Raw genomic sequence first — 21,801 nt, forward strand, 5'->3', positions numbered from 1 at the left:
AGCCAGTTGAGTTTGAACATCTCCAAAGATGGAGATTCTACAATGTCTCCAAGTACCTGCCCCAATAATTGACTGCTCTCATCGTCGGGGTAGGGGGATGGGAAACAAACCCAAACACAACTTGTTTCTATGTATCTATTTGGTGTTTTCCCTGTTCCAACTGAAGTCTGTTGGATCTCATTACTGTGTACCCTCCAGAAGAGTCCATTTCTGTCTTTGAAGACAGCAATATGATCTCACCTTAGTCTTCTCTTAAGGCAGAACAAACCAGCTCTCTTACTTGGATGCCTGTTTTAGCCTGTTAGCCACTCTCGTGGGCCTTGAATGTACAGAGTCCAGCATGTCATTGTATCTTGTACTGGGAATCCCGAAGCTGGGCACAGTACTCCAGATGTCATCTAACAAGTGCCAAATGAAGGGAAAGAATCACAGCTCTTGACTTGCTGGCTGTATTCTTGCAAATACAGCCCAGGATGTGGTTGGCTGTTTTTATTGTAAGGGCACTACTGCTGGCTCACGGTCATCCCGTTGTCCTCCAGGAGCCCCAGGTCTTTTTCTGCGAAACTGCTGTGTAGCCAGCTAGTGCCCACCCTGGACTGATGCACAGGGTTACTCCAGCCTCCATGCAGGACATTGCACTTTCCTACATTGACCTTCATGAGGTTCCATTTGTCCAGCCTGTCTAGACCCTGACTTCCAGCCTATTGAGCACTCTTCTCATATTTGGTATTGTCTGCAAACTTGCTAAGAATGTATTTTGTCCCTTTTGCCTTACTGGAAATAAGGATGTTAAATGGTATTGATGCCAGTATGAGTATTTGAGGAAACAGCAAAGTTTGAAATACCAGTATTTCAGCAGTTGCCTAAAAGGTGCAGTTTTGGACTTGCATGGTATTTAAAAGGCTGTGCTATGTGCCCTTTAAGTCACCGAAGTGGGGACCAGTAGTTTGTTCTCAGGAAAGAAAAAATGAAGTGAAACTTAGACTAGTACAAGTCGTGACTGAAAAGAACAAAACTGCAGCTGCCCACCCATGGAAGCCAACAAGAGTCCAAAGCGTGTGCATGGCAACAGTCTGGAAAGAGTGTAAGTCAGTGGAAGAGATGCAAGCGTTGCCAAAACAGTTCAGCTGCCTTCTCCATCCCCTGATCATTACTTCAGTCAGCTGCAGGTCAAACTGACTTGTTATTTTTCCAGTTTCTGCCTGAGACACCTTGTATCAGTATTTCTTAAATAGGATAAAATGATGTAAAAACCGAGTAGATTAAATATGTTCAGAATTTTATACTGTCCATCAGTGATAATTACTTCAGAACATATGAGTGAGAATAAAATGAGGAAGAGTGGAGTCATCTTGTGCTCTTCAGCAAAAGTGTTATTGCCAGAAAAAGATCCTCAAGGATTTCCTTGAGGACAAAAAAAAAAAAAACAAACACAAAAGGACAGTCCTAATTACTCTAATTACAGTCATAAATAAGTCAGTGTAACTTGCGACTGCTGATGTTACAAGTAGACTGGAGGTCAAAGGTGGTCACTGTCAGCTGCCTATTTTTCGTTTCATTGTTGGTCAGCTGCTCTATAGTGTGGGTGTGATGGCTTTCCTCTTTCTATTTCAAGTTGTTGGTTAAAGTTTACTGTCACTAAATGAAGGTCAAAACCTCTTCATTTAGAGGTGACTCTTCACTAATGCGTATTTAGATTTGGGCAGCTGAAATAATCTTTCAAGTGAACAAATACTTGCATTGTAACTGTAGTAGGTAGCAGTCTTAGAAGTTCCTTAAGCTGATCCATTCTCTCACTGTGGTTTTTCAAAAACACAGCTGGAACATGTTGATTATGTGATGCAAAGTAAATTTACATAGTTAGACTTCTATGCTGTGCTATTATGTTGCATAAGCAGCTGGCTTTATTCTGTAGGTCTTGAGCATTTCGATAGTGGCACATTCTATTTAAAATACACATTCAATACTTTGTGGGGGGGAAAAAAGTAACAGTAATATCAATGTCAGAAGACAATTATGTCTCCTATGGCCTTAACCTCTCATAAAACATTGAATTTTTCACTCAGTATTTATCAAGTCCTAAATTTCTATGTCCCCTGCCTGCATTCTGCTAAGAGGCAGCTGGTCATGAGTGGTCTGCCCTGATTGATCAACCAGCTGATGAGCCAGAACTGACCACATTGAACTCAAATTACAGAATTTAAGCGGTACTTGGTGTTCTGTCCTCTGAGTGGCCGTAGTGTTCATCTGTTGTCATGCCATCATTCCCCCCTGGCTTTAGGAACCTGGTCTACTGAAGATGCCTGTTAAGTGTAGGTTTAATTAGTCAGGTTCTTTAATTATTATGGGGGAAATTGAGAAATCATAGCCAGAAGTTGCCTAAAGAATAACAGTAATATTTTTCACAATAAAATTGAGGGAGTTGACTAACTGTAGGCATATTTTTGTCAAGATTCTTACCCCTTAAAAACATATAAATTTTAGTATTAGAAATGAAAAAAAAGATAGCTTCTAGTTAAAATATATAGATGCAAACATATATCTCAATTTCCCAAGATTTAATAAACTATACAAATAGTGAACTGTAAAAGAATTTATTTCATAATGACAGCACATTGTGTATATTGGCTGCATCAGTCCCAACTGTTTTTTAATGCTGTCGCCTTTTCATAATAGCAGAGGTTTTCATACATTCAGTGTAATGTTTATGCTATTTGCACAACTTAAATAGTTTTCAGTATCTTACCTAAACTTCAAGTTTTGATTACTTTTCCAAAAGATTGCTGCTTTGTTTCAGCTAGGAGAAGTTATATGGGCTTGTTTCGTCTCCTGGTGTGGTCTGCTTAAGTTTGCCAGAGCAAGTTGCCTTCTTGTTAGGCAGCTGACATGGGGTGATAGAGAGAGGAAGAAGGGTAATCAAGGAGCCAAAATTGTGGTTTTGATTAGTATTCAGTTGTTGGATTTGATCCAATTAGTGTTCAGTTGTTTATATGGCTCCCTAATGCTTGGTCAGCTGTTGGTTACAGGTAGAGGTTGACTCAAAATCTGCAAGATGAAAGCGGCAGTAAATGATGCCTGCACACAGAACTGGTATAACCTACATCACTACAAACTTTCTATAGAGGAGACGAATACAGATTTCTCTTTTTCACCCTTCTGTCACCACATATACTTCAGGAAAATGCAAGGGGATTTGGACTGAAAAGTCAAAAGTCTGAAGATACCTATGCAGGAATGAAATGAAGGCTTGCATCTCATTTTTTTGGTAAATGTCATTATTTAGCAAGAACCTTGTTTCACCTCGTTTCATGTTTTAGTCTTTTAAAATGACAAACCAAACGCACCCTTTTCTCTCTCCAGGTCTCCTGCAAGCGCAGAATCTCTTAACGCAACTACCTCAGCAAAGCCAAGCCAACCTCCTGCAGTCTCAGCCAAGCATCACCCTTGCCTCGCAGGTCAGGCTTATTTCTACAGTTCATGAGTTGCTTTGAGGGGATTTAAACTATTGCAAGTGAATGGACAGTTTATATTAGTTACCAGAGTAGATACTGTAGCTATAATAGTGAGTTTTTCTTTCTAGATAGATTCAGTGTAGAGCTGAACTATTAGTAGCTTCAGTTTTGTGATTTCCACCCTAATGTGCCTCCTTTCATGCATTTAATATTCTAAATTTTTATTTTTAACTGAAAATTTCCACGATTGATGTCTTGAGTTAATGGCACTAGAGCATCATTTGATTTTTTTGTAAGGTTTTCTTGGACAATTTACAAGTTTGTGAATTCAGAGGAACAAGCTGTGGGCTACCTAAAAAGTTCAAAAAGATGACTGACAAGTCTATTTTTTTTAAGATTGCAGTGGTAATCTGTCTTTATTGTATTCTAATTGTTTTGCTATTATTGCTGAGTCATGGCTGATCTTACTAGTTACATTCTGTGAAAGTGAAGAGGTTCTTAGAAATGCATTAAATTTTTCTTTTAGATATATGTTAAAATATTAAAGCTCTATGATTAAGTTTTTGGACTGTAAGTAAAGCAATTTTAAGGTTGCACGTGCCTGCAAATTTAATTTTGCTTCACTCTGGGTTTTACTGTGCAGCTTAGTTACATGGCGGCATGCTGTTTCTCAGGTATCGTATAATATCATATGGTATCTTCCTGCCAACTTGATTACATATTAGAATTTTTTAGTTTGCAATAAGATGCCTGAGTCTGTCAGAGTCTTATACCACCTATAGTATTTTTCACACACCATGTGGAAAATGGAATTTGTCTCACCTCTGTAGTTCGTATCTCAGCAGCATGACTCCTTACTAAAGATTATACTGGATTTTAAAAAATATCAAAACTACAAAGAGAAAATAAATTATATAAAAGGGGTAAAGTCAGTAAAGATGTATTGCAACGATTACTCACTATGTTTAATATAAATTTTAAAATATTAAAAACCTTTATAGTGTGACACGTATATCTGCAATCCTAGAAAGATCATGTATGATCATGTTATTTCTCACGTAATGGAATTATAGATCTGACCTCCTTCTACCATCTGCTCTGTGCCGCGAAATACTTCACTAATCCAGGAGAAAACATAAGTAGCTATGTAAAGACCCAGCTATATGGAGGCCCTTTGCTTTTGAACAGCTGTTTCTGGACCTTTGCATAGACTTTGCATAGTACTGTAACGTTGCACAGACTTGAGGCTGTTCTTATTTGCCCTGAAGGAGTCCATCATTTCAGAACTGGCCATAGGACATACAATCATGAAGTCACCTTTACTTAAGAGCCTCAGCTGAACTGAATAGAATTTAACTAGAGTAGACAGTTTGTCTCTGCGTCTGCGTTCATCTATGGCATGTAAGAAGGTGGAGTTATACACTCAAAACATGCTTCCGATGTTCCTGTTGTGCATAAAGCCTGAACAGTGCAATACCAGATCTTAATATATTTTGTTCACCTGTGACTATTTTCCTTGGTGCTTAGATTTTTTCAGGTTCTTATTATTGCTGTGTAGCAAAATGCTCTGGTATGCCAGTGTTCAGGAACAGTGAACCTTGTCTGGACTGGAAAATTAGCCTTTTATATAGAGGAAAATTGTCACCTAAAAGGGATTATTTTCTGTACATTGCCTTTGCTTAATTTCTCAAATCACCAGTACATTCATTCTCCCTGTTGCAAGTATCAACAAAGAGTGATCTATTTTTTTCTTACTGGAAGAGTTGAGTCAGTCAAAAGAGATGGCATTAGAGGCAATTTGCCATGTTTTCTGCCCCTGTACGTGCTCACTGTTCCAAGATTAAATAGGAGACTTGAATCTTTTGGGCTGATGACAACCTGCCACCTCACACAAGCAGTAAATTCAATTTTAAAATTATTAAAAGGTGATGAATGCCAAGCTGTCTGTAAATGATAGAACTATACCAAGTAAGAGTGTTCAGCCTTCCTTTGAGCAGCTTCTGTAGCAAACAAAAGTTGTTGGTTATCTGTTGCATTAAACATCTCTTTTCTTTAATTGGTTCTGACAGAGCTTTAAAAGGCTGTCATACTAATACAGTTTTCTGGATTGTGATTGCTTATTCTTGAGAGGAATGTAAATAAATTGAAGGAACTTTCAGATTGCTGGAAATGTCAAATTCATTGATCTTTCTCACAGAAACCTCACGTACCTTTTCTGAATTTGATTTTTGCTGATTATTCTTTTAAGTCTGATTTTCATCTTTTCCTTGCTCTCTATCTTAATAGCCAGCAACCCCAACACGCACAATAGCAGCGACCCCCATTCAGCCACTTCCACAGAGCCAGTCAACACCAAAGCGAATAGACACTCCCAGCTTGGAGGAGCCCAGTGACCTTGAGGAGCTTGAGCAGTTTGCCAAGACTTTCAAACAAAGACGGATCAAACTTGGATTCACTCAGGTGAGACTGTGTACCTCAGTGCCTGCCAGTGTGGAATCTGAGGTCTCATCTTTCAAGTCTGGAGGGAGACTACGATTCCACCTTCTCCTAGGAGAACCTTCTTAAATAGGGTTATGCTCTGGCCTTTATGTAGGGGATTTCTAAGAAATAACAGAAAAAGCTATACATCCATGTTACTTCCCTGTTAGTTTTAAAGCATAGCCATTTTCCCAGCAGGTACGTGCATTTACCAGCTCCAGATGTCATTGCATGTGCACTATTCATTCTGTAGGGTGGAAAATGAATGGGACAAGGCACTTTAAAGCTGCCTTCAGAAGTACAAAGTTCTAAAAATCATACAGCACAATTAACTGCTCTATGCGTTTAAGAAGTATGTCACAACCGTGGAGCTGCTTTGGATGTCAAAGGGTTTTTATCTCTCAAGCGTATTTTCCTATTAAACATCAATGATTTCTGTATTTAATGCTTTTGCTAAGGTTCCTAAACAAAACCTGAAAGGACTGTTGCTTTGAAGTTCTTTCCTTACAGAGGTGAACCGGAGCTATGATTTGTTTTGGTTTGCTTAAAAGCTCAGAAATACCCATAGAGCTGAAGAAAAATAGTCTTGAACATAGCGAAAATGGCTGAATGAGGAGTAAAATTAAAAGTACAAAGGGAATTTATATGTTCCATTATTCTGCTGAAGGGAAATGCTGCTTGGATCTAAGAATCCTTTCTTATTAGCATCATTTTTTTTTTTTTCCCCAGAAAATTAAAATATCTGTCCAGGTAAACAATTAGTTTTGTCAGGAGTCTGTGGTAAGCTTAGACGTGTTTTTGCTAGAAGAAATAGCAGACAAAAATCAAAGTAGGTATTTAAAAGTCTGAGCTCAGAGCAGTCAATCTAGCATATGTAATTTGGTGTCGTTGTTGTCCCCCCTGAATATGTAAATCTACTCTAGCTGAAAGTATGTGCTGAATTCAGATTTATTTTTCTGGCAAAGTCATAAATGTTTGAAAAATCAGGATTCATAATGAAAGTTTCTGGCAGCATCTTAGTTACAACCCAAGAACAGGGAGTTCTTAGTAAAATGAAGTGCATTTTGCTAGCCTGTGTGCCTCCTTCCCTCCCTTCTTTCCGCTAGAGGGAGGCACAGAAATACAAGTGATAGACACAAAAGCTCGAATAGAGCAGAACAGAATAGAGCAAAATACAATAGCTTCCCTATAGCCTGTCTGAGGAGGTTCATGTAGATCTTTGATATTGTGTTTAATCTGCCCTACTGTGGGATGATTATAAAGGCTCAAGTAGCCTTTTAAAGTTATGGGTTAACCCTTCTGTATTGACCCTGTTGTGAATTTTCGTGGTGAGGAAAAATGAATACAGCTGCTCGGGCTTACATTTCAGTATTTGCTTTTGAGCTTAAAAAAGGGGAATCTTGAGAAAGTGATAAAATTGCAGTTGTTCATTCCTATCCTACTCTGAGTTTGTATGTGTATAATTAGGCAGTTCTAATAACTTCTACCTAATTGCATAATTGGATGCTAATTAGAGCCCCCTGTTACTTTGGTTTCCTATAGTTGGATAAACAGACTGCCTCTCAGAGGATAAAAGAAATATATTTCCAGTGGTACTGTAAGCTTTTTCAGACTCACACTACCTCTGCTTTTCAAATATGATTGAAATATTTAGTTTGCATTGCAAACTAATCTCTTATTGCATTCTGTCTTGTGAGCAATGTAACAGGTTTTGAATTTCAGCAGTTCTGCCTCTTCTCCACCATGAAAAGTGGGTGAGGGATTTACATACTTTTGTTTAATTGTTTTCATTAAAAATATTTCCGTCTTTGACATGTTTGACACAATGAGTATACCGCATCTTAGCATTATGGCAGGTATGTGACTAATTGGTCAGTACAGATTCAAGCTACGTGAGCCAGTATTTTAGACAATGTTATTTTTACTCTGGAAAAGGTAAAGCTTCCTAACAAACCAGTACACCCAACAATGATGTACCTTATAATCAGTTTCAGTTCAGTACTGGAGCTTCATTCAACGTGCAGAGTAGATCAGATGTGTTACAGTGCCTTTATTCTCTGTTCCAGCTATCCTTTCAGTGGCCCATCCCAATTTATAAAATTCTCACCCCAATATGTAAATTCCTTTGCCTATAGCTGAAATGCTGCCACCTTTTGGCTTGAAAACTATTGACAAAGAAATGGTTTACTATTCATTTTGAATCAGATGGCAAATGTTAGTAAGAACAGCATAAATACCAGAATTAAATTTAGTTGGAGGACTGGAGCGAATTTCATAACTCTTTCCTGCCAAGACATAAATCAATTTATCTCTAAAATGATCTACATAGCCAGATTTTCTTCTTCATAAACCCAGTAGAGCATCCGTGTTACCTCTCTTGGAATGATTTATGAGTTTTAAAATGCACAGAATCCTGGCATATGGGTAGAGGTATAAATGTAAGTTCCCACATGTTTCCTCTGATTGGGGGGTGTACAAACCAATTGTTCTGGTCCTCTTCTAGAAAGGAAATTGTGTTCTTTACACAGCCTGCACAATTTGCTAAGCTTACTAAAGCTTGTTTTTTTCCTCGCTTGGATGTGGCCACTCTGCATGCCGTTAGTATCCTTATATCAAGCTGTGGTTGTGGATCTGACCTAAAAAGAAAGACAGCAAACTTTACATGCCGTCCAACTAACTTGCTTACAATTAAACTCCACTAACTATGCTCAAGCTTTGCAGTCTCTTCTTCTAGACTTTTCATACTACTTTTGTGTTAAAAAACAAAAATCTAAATTAAATTACTTTAGACCAAATAACAGACTTAAAAAATAGTTACATTTTTTCAAAGAGCAGCACCTTCCAGCTTTAAAACAAAACAAGAAAACATTATGGTGTTTTTAATGGCAACAATCAAGAATGGATTGATTTGTTGTTGTTGTTGTTTTTTAAAGCAGACTTTCCAAGTATAAACTAGATAGAGATGTGTGTGTATGTATATATTTTTATATAAAAAATATTAGGATAAGTAGAATGTCTGGTAGCTAGCTAAAACTGAGTTTGAAAAGCAGTGACAGATGTAAAGAGATGATCATCTGTCTGTAAATCTCCTGGATAGCTTTTTGGCAGATAGGTAGTGGTAGTGAAAGACTACAGTTAATCATTATTTGAAATGGTTCAACTTCTTTCCCCCTTTGAAATGTGTATCTGTGGGGAGAAGTTTGGTTTGAACCTGAGAAGATACTAAAAGTTCAGATAAGAATGTTTTTGCATCTGTTTAAATGTGATATATGTTTGTAGACTTACTTTCAGGAGTGTTTTTCTGCTAACTGAAGAACATGAATTCACTGCGTTTCTGTTTATTTGAACTTTTCTCCTTTGATGTGAAATATGCAGATACTCAAATCTGCTCCTAAAGAGAGCTCGGCCTTTACTTATTTTAAAGAACTAAGAAAAAATTGCAAGTTAATGTTAAGTGGAATGTTCTGCTCAATTATAATGCTAAGACGACAAAGCATCAGAGATTTTCTGGAAAGAGTTACATGGTTAAACTGACTGAGGTTTGACATTTCTTTATGATTATTTGCTTTAGCGTGAATCTTGATAGCACCAAGCAAGTTTAACTGAAACTGAAACCCCACGCAGCAGTGAAGTCACTAGGAGAACACAAGAATGTGACAGGATTCCTTGCGTTGGAAGTGCCTATGTTAGTGAATCCCTTTTTTCTCTTTCTTTGTCCAGGGTGATGTTGGGCTCGCTATGGGCAAACTCTATGGAAATGACTTCAGCCAAACTACCATCTCTCGCTTTGAAGCCTTGAACCTCAGCTTTAAGAACATGTGCAAGTTAAAGCCACTTCTGGAAAAGTGGCTCAATGATGCAGGTGAACGAGTCTGTGTATTTCTTCACCAGCCTACCAAAATCAATAGGATTCTGAAGAACCCTGAAAAACTGCTTCGTTTGTGCCCTTATGGTTTTATGAAGCCACCAATCTTTGTTACTGTCCATGGAATAAAAAAAGGGTGTAGGAATAAGTGTCCATACTTCCCTTTTCGCATGCCCATACACATCCGAAATTATTCCAATACGAACTTTTAGAATTGTGTTCTGCAGCCAGCTGAATAATTGCATGGGGTGAGGTACAATATGTGTCATGGTTTTCTTCCTTCACGTATGTTAATGCATATAACTTCTAATCCTCTTCTAGCTTTCTTTTTCAGATGTGTAGTAGAGACAGGCTTGCATGGTTGTTTGTTTCAGTAGGCAGAGCTTATTGCATTAATCTCCTCCCACACCCCTGTGTGCATTCTTTTCATCTGTCTCCAAGAGTCCTTATAAACACTCTCTTTTCTCCCCATAGGAAGAGTTTTTTCTGGGTTAGATTTTGCTTTTTCCTTCCAGAATTATTTTTTCCAGGAGATAAGTTATTCATGATGCCAACGTTGGTAGTGTTCTTTTTTTGGTCGGTTTGGGTGGTTTTTGTTTTTTTCCCCAACAGGAAAAAGAGTTTGGATAGTGGTGCTAGGTGTTAGGGTAGAAAGTGCTTAGAGTGCTGTTAGACAGTTTTTTTGCTTCCAAGTATACAACTCTAAACAGTATGAAACTGATGGATCTGTTAAACAGATGGCAGGGACGGGGTGTTCCTGTTTTTACCAAAATGAAGAGAGCTTTGTGCTGACACCTACAGTATTCTCTGAAATGTTGAAAGTAATGGGATGCAGTGTTGAAAATTTGTCCTGCATTGAAACAAGGAAGTGTCATTCTGTTGTGCTGACAGGGATTATCTTTAGGTAATCTATATTTGTGATAGAAAACATAAAGATCTTCACAGTGAGTGTTCTAGTCCACAGGCCAGTGGTCCCCAAATCTTTCAGCAACACTGGATGAGTCCAGTGCTGCAAGGAATGTCGTAGTTTGCTTTTGTTGCTAGCCTGAAGAAATACTTGGATCTGTAAAGTTAAGGACTGTAAACTGTGTCAGGATCCTTCACAGCCTGCTGGAAGCCATTGTCTTTGGCTCTGATTCAGTTTCATGAAAATCTTTGGAAGAAAGATTCAGATGATTTTAAAGGCCATTCAGCTACTTTTAGGTAAAACAGGCAGGAGAAGCATACTGATGATCCCTTCCATTACATCACATTGGAGTGTTGGAGAATTTATTGTTACAGAACTCGCCTTGTTCTGTGGGGTTTTCAGGATGGAGAGGAATTTCAGCACATTACTGAACCGTTACTGAAAAAAACAAACAAAAAAACCCTAGAAAATGACGAGCTGAAGGTACTTTCCCATTTGAGCCTAAGAATGGTCTTAGGCGTTGTGAACTTTGACACATGCTTATCACCCACAAATCCCAGTTCAGTGAGGGATCTCCAGCCATAATTAATAATTTTGTTTCAATTCCCTACTGAAACCTGCCTGTTGGTTATTTTGTACTTTCTGCTACAAAGTGGGGTCAAGCACGTCCCCTCTTTGCTCTTCTGTGGAGCCAAAAAGACAGGATTAGAGGTTGACACTTAGAGACCTGTTGAAGCTAAGGAGGGGGAGCTGCTAGCTTTGTAGAACTGCATGGCACTGAGTATCTGCTATGGTGTCCCAAGAGAAGAGGTTGAACACTCTGAAGGAGGCTATAAACTTCCCATCCTCTAGTATATTGCAGAGTGGGTAAAAGAAATTTTAGGCTGCTCGGATTTTTTCTTTATAACTGACTTGCAGTGAATAAGTGTGGGGTGGAGTGAGATCAGGGAGACAGCAACTTTGTATCAGTATTATGAAAGGGATACCGTGGTAGCATACTGGAGCAGGGAGCGCCCTCTGCGCTTATTTGTAGCTTTTAAGTTTCAACTGTAGGTTGTAACTTAAAAGTACAAGGATTAATACATGTGATCTTCAGCCATCTCTACAGATCTGGAATAGATACAGAGTGGGTTTTAATATACCATGCACAGGTGAAGAATACTCGCATTAGACTGCACTGCATTCAAGTAAAATCTCCTGATTTGCGTTACTTTCTTTTTTCAGAAAACCTCTCATCTGATTCAACTCTCTCCAGCCCAAGTGCCCTGAATTCTCCAGGGCTGGGGATTGAAGGCTTGAACCGTAGGAGGAAGAAACGCACCAGCATAGAGACCAACATACGTGTGGCCTTAGAGAAGAGTTTCCTGGAGGTCAGTGACCCTGTTACTCTGCTCAGCCTGTAAATAAATGAAGAAACTTTGCTTAACAATCATATCTGTTGGAGTGAACCCATTACTGTGCTATTTAGGAAAGTGCTTGTACTAAACAAGTTGAATGCCAATAACTGCATGTCAACACCACTTAAAAAAAAAAAAACAAAACCAAAACCAACACAAAACCCCTCAAAAAACCTCATTGGTTCTTGTAGTTTGCTGAGCTTGTGATTTTGCATTCCACGACACTGAGCTGTAGATCTAAGCTTGACATTCTATACATCAAAAAGAAGAAAAAGAGATGACCCTTTCTGAGAATGGATAAATGAGGTGATAGTCTAAACATACATGGTGTGAAGTTCGTAGCTGGCCTTATGTTACTCTTGTTAGGCACTTTGAGCAGCTGTATGAGCAGATAGCCACTATAAGTAGCCTATTCAATCTACCTGTCTTTCACTATGGCTCTAGACAACTTGGAAGTAATTTCACTACTGCTATAGTTAATCTCTCCTATACCTTTTTGAGAGATGCTGAAAGAAGGATTTCCTTATCGAGGTCTAAAATTCCTTGAAGCATTAACTCACAATCAGATCCCTTGTCTTGAAGCATGTGAGCTTAGTCTTCGTCACCCGTCTCTGAGGAACACAACTTACTATTTGTAGAAATGTTCCCAAAACTAGGAAAATGGAGGGCAGAAGTACCTATTATGGTCTATCTCTACTGTACCACTGACCAGATTCTGCATATAAATATCCCATCCAGATTTCTGCCTAGTGAAGAAGCAGCTATAATGTAAAACTTCAGAAAATAATTTCACAGCTTTTCAAGTGCTGTTTCCTTTTCTCAGAACCAAAAGCCTACCTCGGATGAGATCACCATGATAGCTGACCAGCTGAACATGGAGAAGGAGGTGATCCGCGTTTGGTTCTGTAACCGGCGCCAGAAGGAGAAAAGGATCAACCCACCCAGCAGTGGTGGAACCAGCAGCTCGCCCATCAAAGCAATTTTCCCTTGCCCAACCTCACTGGTAAGAATCAAGAAACTGTGTTGACAAAGATCACTGGAAGAGACAGTTCTACTGTGCTCACTGTAGAAGTTGCATATGCTGCACCATCTCTGTCCAGCAGACTTGTTCTCACAGAGTTATATTCTACTGATGTTTTAAATATCCTAATATCCTACTTGCATACTATATAAGCGAGATAATACTTACAAACCAGGCAGTAGTTGGGCCTTCAGTTTGGGTGTTTTATTTAATCAGCTCATGAGTAAATATTATAACTAGCGAATTTGCAGTTGGAGTTATTGCTTTGAAAATATTCCAGATAGTAACTCCAGTTTGTATCTGGACTTTCTCTCTTGCCCAAACTTCTTTCGTAAAATTAAAAAATGCTTAACAGCTCTACCCCTTCCCTCTTATTTTGTTTGTTCTAATGAGTAAATGAACAGCAGTATCATTTGGAGACTGAAGTCACACAAATCCAATGATACTGTTGTTGTCACTTTTACTCAGGAATGATTTATATTAAAAAAAGACATGGAACAAAGGAACAATTTAGCTAATACTCATGTAATAATTTCCCACACTTGTATTTGCCTCAGGTAAACACAAACTTCATGAAAATAAGAGTAACAAAACATATGCATCAAGGTTCCTTCAACTCCTTTGCTACCAATGTCCATGGAGGTCTGTTTACACAAATAGAAACAGTAGCTATTAGATTTCATAGTAGCTATGCTAATAGGAATGTGGTGGAATTTATGTAGCCTGTAGCTGTCCTTTTGTAGTACTTATTCCACCCTCATCACTGTAGTAGCTAATATCTTCCAGTACTTCGTTAAATCATTAATTTTGATGACATGTCATTCTTTCCCGTCATCCTTGTCTCAGGATGTGTGCATGCAACCTTTTGTTTCAGGGAAAGGCATGTGTTAAATGTTCTTAGGCTTCCCCCTCCACCAACTGGAAAGCAAGGTTGCACGCCTTGCTACCAAAGCAGAACATAGTGAGATTTATGATAGTGTGTTCTAGTAACTGTGCAAGTTTACTCAGACTGCAACTGAAGAAAGCTTTCCTACATAAGTTTCCCTTTTATTAAAAACTACCATTGTATTTTAAAAATTGAGGTGCTAACCACAGTCTCCATTTTTTCAGTGATGTTTCACTAAGCATTTCCAATCATTTTAAGCTTCTCTTAAGACTGTGCTACCACTCAAATGGATGTTCCAGTCCTGCTACCCCCAGCCTTCACTAGCTGTGTGCTTCGTTGATTCCTTGTGTCAGCTCTGGAGATTGTGTCCATAGGATGATTTGGCTTAGTTTACTAGTTTGACTGAAATTAACCGTGTGAAGAACAATGATGAATTTTCAGTATGGCTAGATAACCAATCTCACTTGTAGCCTGGCTGTACAATTGCTAGGGCTCTGAAGCAGGATGGGAGGGGGATGCTCCTTTTGATGGCAGCCTACTTTTGCATGGGCTGAAGTCAGTCCTTGTAACCACAGCGTTAGCCGTATTAATTCTAGGCCATTCACTGCCCTGAAATATGGATTGTGACCTTGGCCTTACCCGTTTGGTGGACAGGTGATAGATACAATGTCTGGGCTGCATTAGTGGGAAGTGTGCTGTCTAGCTCTTTATTTCATACACTATTTGAGATGGGCAGAAAGCTTTTAGATCTGTCCCAGTTGCCCCAGTCTTTTTTAAAATACATGAAGCTTTTGACTTCCTGTAAGAGGATATGCAGCATGAGAGAGATTTCTCTGATAATAAATGTAAGGTAAGAGAGGGGAAAGAAGGAAGGTCTTAGCCTATATCCTTGGCTGCATTCTCCTGGGCAATTCTAAAGAATTTCTTTCTCTCGTTGATGTATAACAGCCTCCAAATATTACTGTTGGACACCATTTCTTGTCCATAGAAAGTCCTTTCTCTCCTTATATTTCATTTTTCGTCATAAGCTAGCTCCTCCGGCCTTAAATCTTTGGTGTGTTTTATCTGTAATGTCTTCAGTTTATTGTAGCTTTCTCGTAATAAGCTGTTGACAAGTAAAATTAGCTAATGTCATTTGAATATTTTAAAATTCAGAGATCCTTCCTCTGGCACAAGGAAACTTATCAAAGTAGAGCTTGTAGGTTGGATAGTAGAAGTGAAATGCTATTCTGTTTATTCATGTAAACACATTACCCTAAATACCTCTGGTAATGCTGGGGCATTTAAATAATTTTATCAGAGAAAAAGATTTGGAGCTGGAGAGATTTTTAAACAAGAAAAACACCCATGCAGAAATAATATATTTTGTAACTCTTTCTGTAAGAGTAACTTTATTAAAACAAGATGCTGTCTTTGGGGGGTGGCAGAGAGGGAGGGCTAACTTGTAGTCCTGAGACAGCATAGATGTAATGGGGATATCTCCCTTCAAATACTGAATGATTAAGAATAAAGATATTGCTGGTAACTAGAGAAGGTACTTTTGTTGGTGTACTGAATGCTAAAGTAGTGGAATTGCAACACAGTTAGTTTATATGCAGTGTTTTTCCTGGTAACTTCCTCAGCTGAGAATGCGAAGAAAGAAATCCAAGTCTAGTAGCTATTAAGAACTCTTTGTGTCTTAACAGTTGAACAGCTGTATTCTCTTTTGACCTCCAGGTGGCAACCACGCCAAGCCTTGTGACTAGCAGTGCAGCTACAACTCTGACTGTCAATCCTGTGCTCCCTCTGACCAGTCCTGCTGTAACTAGTCTGCCAGTCACAGGTAAGGGCTGATTTCCCTTGCCCCCACATTAACTTCTACCATTTTCCCGTTTTAAACTCTTCAAAAGATCGTTCAATATTGGTCACACTGGTATCCCAGGGCATTCTTGTCATTGTTCCTTGTTACTCCGATATGAAATTTCAGTCTTTGTGACCATCCAGTTGACTTTTCTGGGGATAAAATCACAGGCGATGCTGAAATGAAATATATTCCATCGCTAGCTTCTAGAGCTCCTCAACCTCTTGTTGGGAATTATCATTTCATTGTAGTCTGAACTTCTCATTTGGACACTTAGCACTTCTTGGTCCTACAGAAATGTGTATTTGTCTCCCTTTCAGTTGGATGTGCAGTTCAGTTCAGGTGGGTCGTGGTTTCTTGTTCATTCTATCTGTATTTTGTACTGATCTAACCAGAATCAATCTTGTAGGCACAACAGAAACCACCTCTAACAACACGGCAACAGTGATTTCAACAGCACCTCCAGCTTCTTCAGCAGTGACATCACCCTCCCTGAGTCCTTCCCCTTCTGCCTCAGCTTCAGAGGCATCCAGTGCCAGTGAGACCAGCACAACACAGACAACCTCCGCTCCCTTGTCCTCCCCAATTGGGACCAGCCAGGTGATGGTAACGGCATCAGGGTTGCAAACGGCAGCAGCAGCCGCATTACAAGGAGCTGCACAATTGCCTGCAAATGCAAGTCTTGCTGCCATGGCTGCTGCAGCAGGACTAAACCCAGGCTTGATGGCATCCTCGCAGTTTGCAGCTGGGTAAGGATGGATTTTGCACACCCTTTTAGGTGAGGTGACAGAAGAGGGAAGGAGAATAATTCTTGGGATAAATCGTGTGGGCTTTTATGTATCACTATTTTCTGGTAGCTCACTTTGTGATTCTTGTATCATTTATCTCAGATTTTGAAGGTTTACTTGTAGATGATGATTGACCATTTCCATCTATGTATGGAAATGTTTTCATTTAACAGATGAAAAAACTGTGCTGCAACAATGTTGTGATTTCATGTCATCCATCCCACTGCAGAGCTTGACTTAAGATCTGCAACTTACCCATGAATCATAGAATCTGTTCTAGTAATTGTAAAATTGAGAGCTAGCCTAGACACACTTCACACATCTGTATTCATTTCTCCATCATGAGCAAGAAGCTGTAAAAGATGGATGATGATGTATTGTTGAAATTTTAGATTCGAAAATGTTGCTCTGAGAGGTGACTCTTCATTGCTTCAATTCCTCTTCATTTACATCTTTCTTATCTGAATTGGGGAGATGATGATATCTCTCTAACGAGTGAGTTTCCCCAAAATACATTACAAAAATATTTTACAGCAACAGTCAATACAAGTCATGTAGTTACAGTGCCTGTATTTCAGGCATGTTACTAACCACACAGCTGAATGGCAATGTCTACTCAGAGTAGCATGAAGGGAAAATGGAAATAAACTGAAATTAACCCTTAATCAGTGGTCTTTCCCCCCTCTTCACATCCCCTTTGTTTTGTTTTTTTGTGTTTGGTTGGTTGTTTTTTTTAATATGGTGGTATACTTCTGAACAGTGGCAACCTTTTCTTAAAAGTAACACTCCTTCCCTTTTTTTCTTCTTCCACAATCTTGCTTCCTGCAGAGGTGCCTTACTCAGTCTCAATCCAGGGACATTAGGTGGTGCTCTCAGCCCGGCCCTGATGAGCAACAGTACACTGGCAACTATTCAAGGTCAGTAGTGTTCCTTTTAATGCATTTCTGTCATACAACTTGAGCTTACATGCTTTGATTTTCTGTACCAAAAAAGCACACTGACTCCTCAGCACTGGCCATAAGTGTTATAAGAGTAAAGGTTTTACAAAATTTAAATGCACAAATACATTTTTTAATGTATCACAGAGTTTAAAGCAGGTACAGCTTCAGAAAGGAGATTAAAAATGTGATCTGATAGAAATTTACAGGATCTAAGATCTAAGATCTCAAATGTGATCTGGAATAAATTTTGTTTTCCTCCCCCTCTTGGCATATATTTCCAGCAGGTTAGAGATTTGATTTTCATAGCTCTTCTAGCATAAGCTTGAGCAGAGTTGTGCTGTTTTGAGGTCTTCAGGAGGATAGTTCCAAAACAAGACTTGATCATGAATTCTTGTATACATATGTATTTTAAAAAACTACACAACAGTCTACCTCCTAAAGTCCTTATGTAGAACTTTAAATCCATAAATCCTTATTCAGAGGAGTAAAGATTTATTTTGGAAGTGCCGTGCAGCCACAAGTTTCCACTGACTTTAGCAAGAGTTTTTCTCAGTTCATAGTTTGTCATCTGTAAAAATGAAATAATGCAAGTGCCTAAAGAGCTAGCTAACCTATGTATTCAAATACACTCTAAACTAGCTTAACAAATCTTGTTTCCAGGGTACAGGAAAGAACCATTTCATCAAGTGTCACAAATAAATTTAGGAGATCAAAATCTAAGGCAGACTGAACCCTCTAGACCGGTGACAGTAAGTTGTAGCAGTGGTAATACGTCAACATTTAAAATGTTATATTCAAGGTTAAATGACCTTCTTCATCTTGTGATAGCTGTCATTTCGTGTGAACACTCGTCTCAACCCTCTCCAGTACAGATTCTCTGTGGCAGGAGACAAAGACCAATATTGCCCTTAAAGATCTGAAAAGACGTGGTGGAATTAGTTTAGGAGCAGACAACAGAGGCATTTTAGTATCTGCAAGGTCTTGTCCACCCTTCATAAAGAGTTGGGTTTTTTTAAAAACAACTTGTGAGATGACTGTCATTAGTGGAGTAGAGAGCATGCATATCAGAGAAAGAGAAGTGCAGAGACAGGTTGCTTTTAGGCACATTTTGCATTATTGATTATTGCTAATGTTCTCTCCTCCCTGCTCAATTTTCCCTTTTTTTAGCTCTTGCATCTGGTGGCTCTCTTCCAATAACATCACTGGATGCAACTGGAAACTTGGTGTTTGCCAATGCTGGAGGTACTCCTAACATCGTAACTGCCCCTCTGTTCCTGAACCCTCAGAACCTTTCTCTGCTCACCAGCAACCCGGTTAGCTTGGTCTCTGCAGCTGCAGCCTCCGCAGGGGCCTCTGGACCTGTCGCCAGCCTTCACGCCACCTCCACCTCAGCTGAGTCCATCCAGAACTCTCTCCTCACGGTGGCCTCTGCGAGCGGGGCCACGTCCACCACCACTACTGCCTCCAAGGCACAGTGAGCTGGGCTGAGCTGTGCTGCCAGCAGCCTGTTTCACTGTGCGGTGGGATTGGCTGCCAGCGGGGTTTATAAACTGAAAATGTGATGGGCATCCTCTCACCATGTTGCTGGGGACAAGGGAGAGAAGGAAAAATAGAAAAAAAACAAAAGCGAAACAGGAAGGATTTAAAGCTGGGACAGACATTTGCCTAATTTTATAATAAACACTGTCTTTTCAGGATCGCTTCATGGATCGGAGAACTTTCTAACCAAAAATGTAAAAAAAAAAACAAAACAAAACAAAAAAAACAAAAAAAACACCAAAACAAAAAAACTCAAAAAAAGTGAAAGGACTACTTATCATTTCCAGCAGTCACAATGACAAGTTAAGGTGGGTTATCAGTTCAAACATAGGAAGGGGATTTCTTCTTTCTTTTTGGTCAAAATATCCTTCTTTTTTAATTATCATTTTATAGGTCTGTTGTACAGGCCATTATGTCATACAAGGTGTTTATAATCGTATCAATCATGTTGGGGGTTCCTTTCTTAACTGGTACAATTTAGGCAGGCCTGTATTACTGGTGTATCTCTATTATTATTATGATTATTATTATTATTATTATTTTTATATATATAGTTTGGACGCATTTGTCTTTTGCTCCTGGATTATTTTCAGCGAGCTTCCACACCACGGGGGGAGGGCGGGAGGGTGGAGAGGAAGAATGGAGCACAAATAGACTTTCTGTCCTAATCTTCTGGGAACGTTCTGAACAGTTTCCTCATCCTTGAATTTGTCTAATGGTTACTTGCAGGGGTCAGAAGAATTTATGTTCATCATTTGTGCAGGAAGCTCAGTGTGGTAGTAGAGATCATTGTGTGCAAACTTTCAGGCTGGTCTATGCTCTTTAAGCAGAGGTAGGAATTTGTTCTGAACTGCAGTTATCCTTCTCTCAATTATTTAGAGGAAATGGCCAAATTCTGCTCTTAGCTTTCATGTGTGTGGTTCCTTTTTACTTCAGAGAGTGGGATTTGACCTCTTGAGTCCAGATTGTGTGACATACCGATGGTTCTTCTGTTAAATGGATTTTGCTAAGACCATACACATGTTTTTAAAATGTCAAAGTTACGCAAACTAATTGGCAGTATGTAAAGCAGCATTTATAGTCCCATATTCCCACCAGGCGAATTGGTACAGGGTTTCAAAAGGTCAGATTATCCCTATTCATAGCAATATTCCTTTTCTGTTAATTTTAATGCTTCCAGCATTGTATTTAGAAAAACTTTAAAGTGCTTCTGGCTGCAAAACACAGAAGCGCACAGTTAAGAGAGCAGAAGTTACCATCATTTATGCCAATGCAATAGAGCTAACTCTGGAGTTTTGCACATAGCTGGGTGATCTCGTGTAGTCTCTGAGCTGTGATGCTGCTAGATATCTAAAAACGGCAATAAGCGTCTCTGACCAGAGCTCCAGGGCTTGCCTGCCACTGTAACCGTCTTTTCAAGGTTGACTCTGATCCATGTAGCAAAGGATATTTACGTGGATGAGGAAGAGTAACGAACTGTACAGAAGTTAGATCTGTATATTCTTAAATATACAATCTAGTATCTGAACCAAAAAAAAGATTTTTAAGAAGAGAAGACTGGATCGCTGCAATGCAGTTCACTTTGAACTTTCCGTTCTTGATGGATTTAAAGGTTTCTGCCATTGCATAAAACTAAATTACTTTTAGCTAGTGAGGGTATTAGAAGAGTCCCTTTCCCCCACCCCATTTTCTTTTGTCACTGGAGTGTCCTAAAATGATGAGCTGATGCAGCTATGTTCATTTTGTTGATGATTCAGGGGGATCCTGGAGCTTCTCTTCCAAGATCCAGAAGGCAGCAACTTTAAACCCTACATGTGCTTTGGTTTGTGACACGAGCATGTGGGATTTGTGTTTGCACTCAAGTGGCAGAACCCCTTATCACTCCCCCCACCGTCATGGTTTTACTCTGTTCATCTCTAACGCTCCACCTTCCTGTTTTACTGAATATTTAAACCAATTATCCCTAAAACTTCGAAACTAGTGAACTGCAAGCAGGGAAACTAACAAATGTCCGTCCACCGTTTCTGATGTGTTTTTGATTTTTTTATGTTTTATTTTTTTAAAACTAAGCTTGAACCAAAGTCAATTTCTAGCAAGCTGCTGTACTAATGGACTAGTTTGTATAAGTGCAGTTCAGATGCAGAGAGGCGATAGATGCTACTGACAATTTCTTTTTCATTTGTCTTTTGTTTTTATTAATTTTATATAAAAGTTGCTGCTTGTTTTTAATCTTTTTTTTTTTTTGGTTGGTTGGTAATTTGTGTTATCCTTGGGGCAGACTCTTGACTTGATTTTAATTTGTTTTATTTGATGTGTAAATAGAATGGCAATGTCAGGGGGTTGTTAATCCAACAGGTCCCACCCTCATCCCACCAGTATGGATAAGTCTAAGTATTTTTGATGTGTCTCTATGACTTCAGGCTGTGCAGGAGACTTTTAGGGCTATGAATAATACTGCAGAAATGGAAATGGCCCGCAGTAATAGCTTCAGAGCAGCAAAAGGTATAGCTGGGTGAGCTTCAGGGAGATAGGGAAGAAGTGGAAGAGGAGATGCAGGTGCCCACTATGCTGGTCTGGAGGCCGTGGCACAGACCACAGTTTCTACCAAAGGAATGCAAGTCCCTGGGGCTTGTGTTCGGTGAAGTAACAGGATGGATGCAGCTATAGTGTTCATTCCTAACTCTAAG

General features: G+C 39.2%; 1 protein-coding gene across 3 annotated transcripts in view; it reads left to right on the top strand.

Moving 5' to 3' along the window:
* POU2F1 (POU class 2 homeobox 1) overlaps nt 1-19,673 on the top strand; it is a 112,360-nt gene extending 92,687 nt beyond the window's left edge. For all 3 annotated transcript variants that reach the window (XM_065637784.1, XM_065637803.1, XM_065637793.1), the window contains exons 8-16: nt 3,361-3,455; nt 5,739-5,912; nt 9,651-9,792; nt 11,927-12,072; nt 12,923-13,102; nt 15,723-15,828; nt 16,256-16,595; nt 17,463-17,551; nt 18,743-19,673. In XM_065637784.1, coding sequence (XP_065493856.1) covers nt 3,361-3,455; nt 5,739-5,912; nt 9,651-9,792; nt 11,927-12,072; nt 12,923-13,102; nt 15,723-15,828; nt 16,256-16,595; nt 17,463-17,551; nt 18,743-19,053 — 1,583 coding nt within the window. In that variant the 3' untranslated portion in view covers nt 19,054-19,673. The remainder of the gene's footprint in view (nt 1-3,360; nt 3,456-5,738; nt 5,913-9,650; nt 9,793-11,926; nt 12,073-12,922; nt 13,103-15,722; nt 15,829-16,255; nt 16,596-17,462; nt 17,552-18,742) is intronic.
* The last annotated feature ends 2,128 nt before the right edge of the window (nt 19,674-21,801 follow it).

The sequence above is a fragment of the Caloenas nicobarica genome, chromosome 1 (genome assembly GCF_036013445.1).
Source record: "Caloenas nicobarica isolate bCalNic1 chromosome 1, bCalNic1.hap1, whole genome shotgun sequence".
Taxonomy (NCBI): Eukaryota; Metazoa; Chordata; class Aves; order Columbiformes; family Columbidae; genus Caloenas; species Caloenas nicobarica.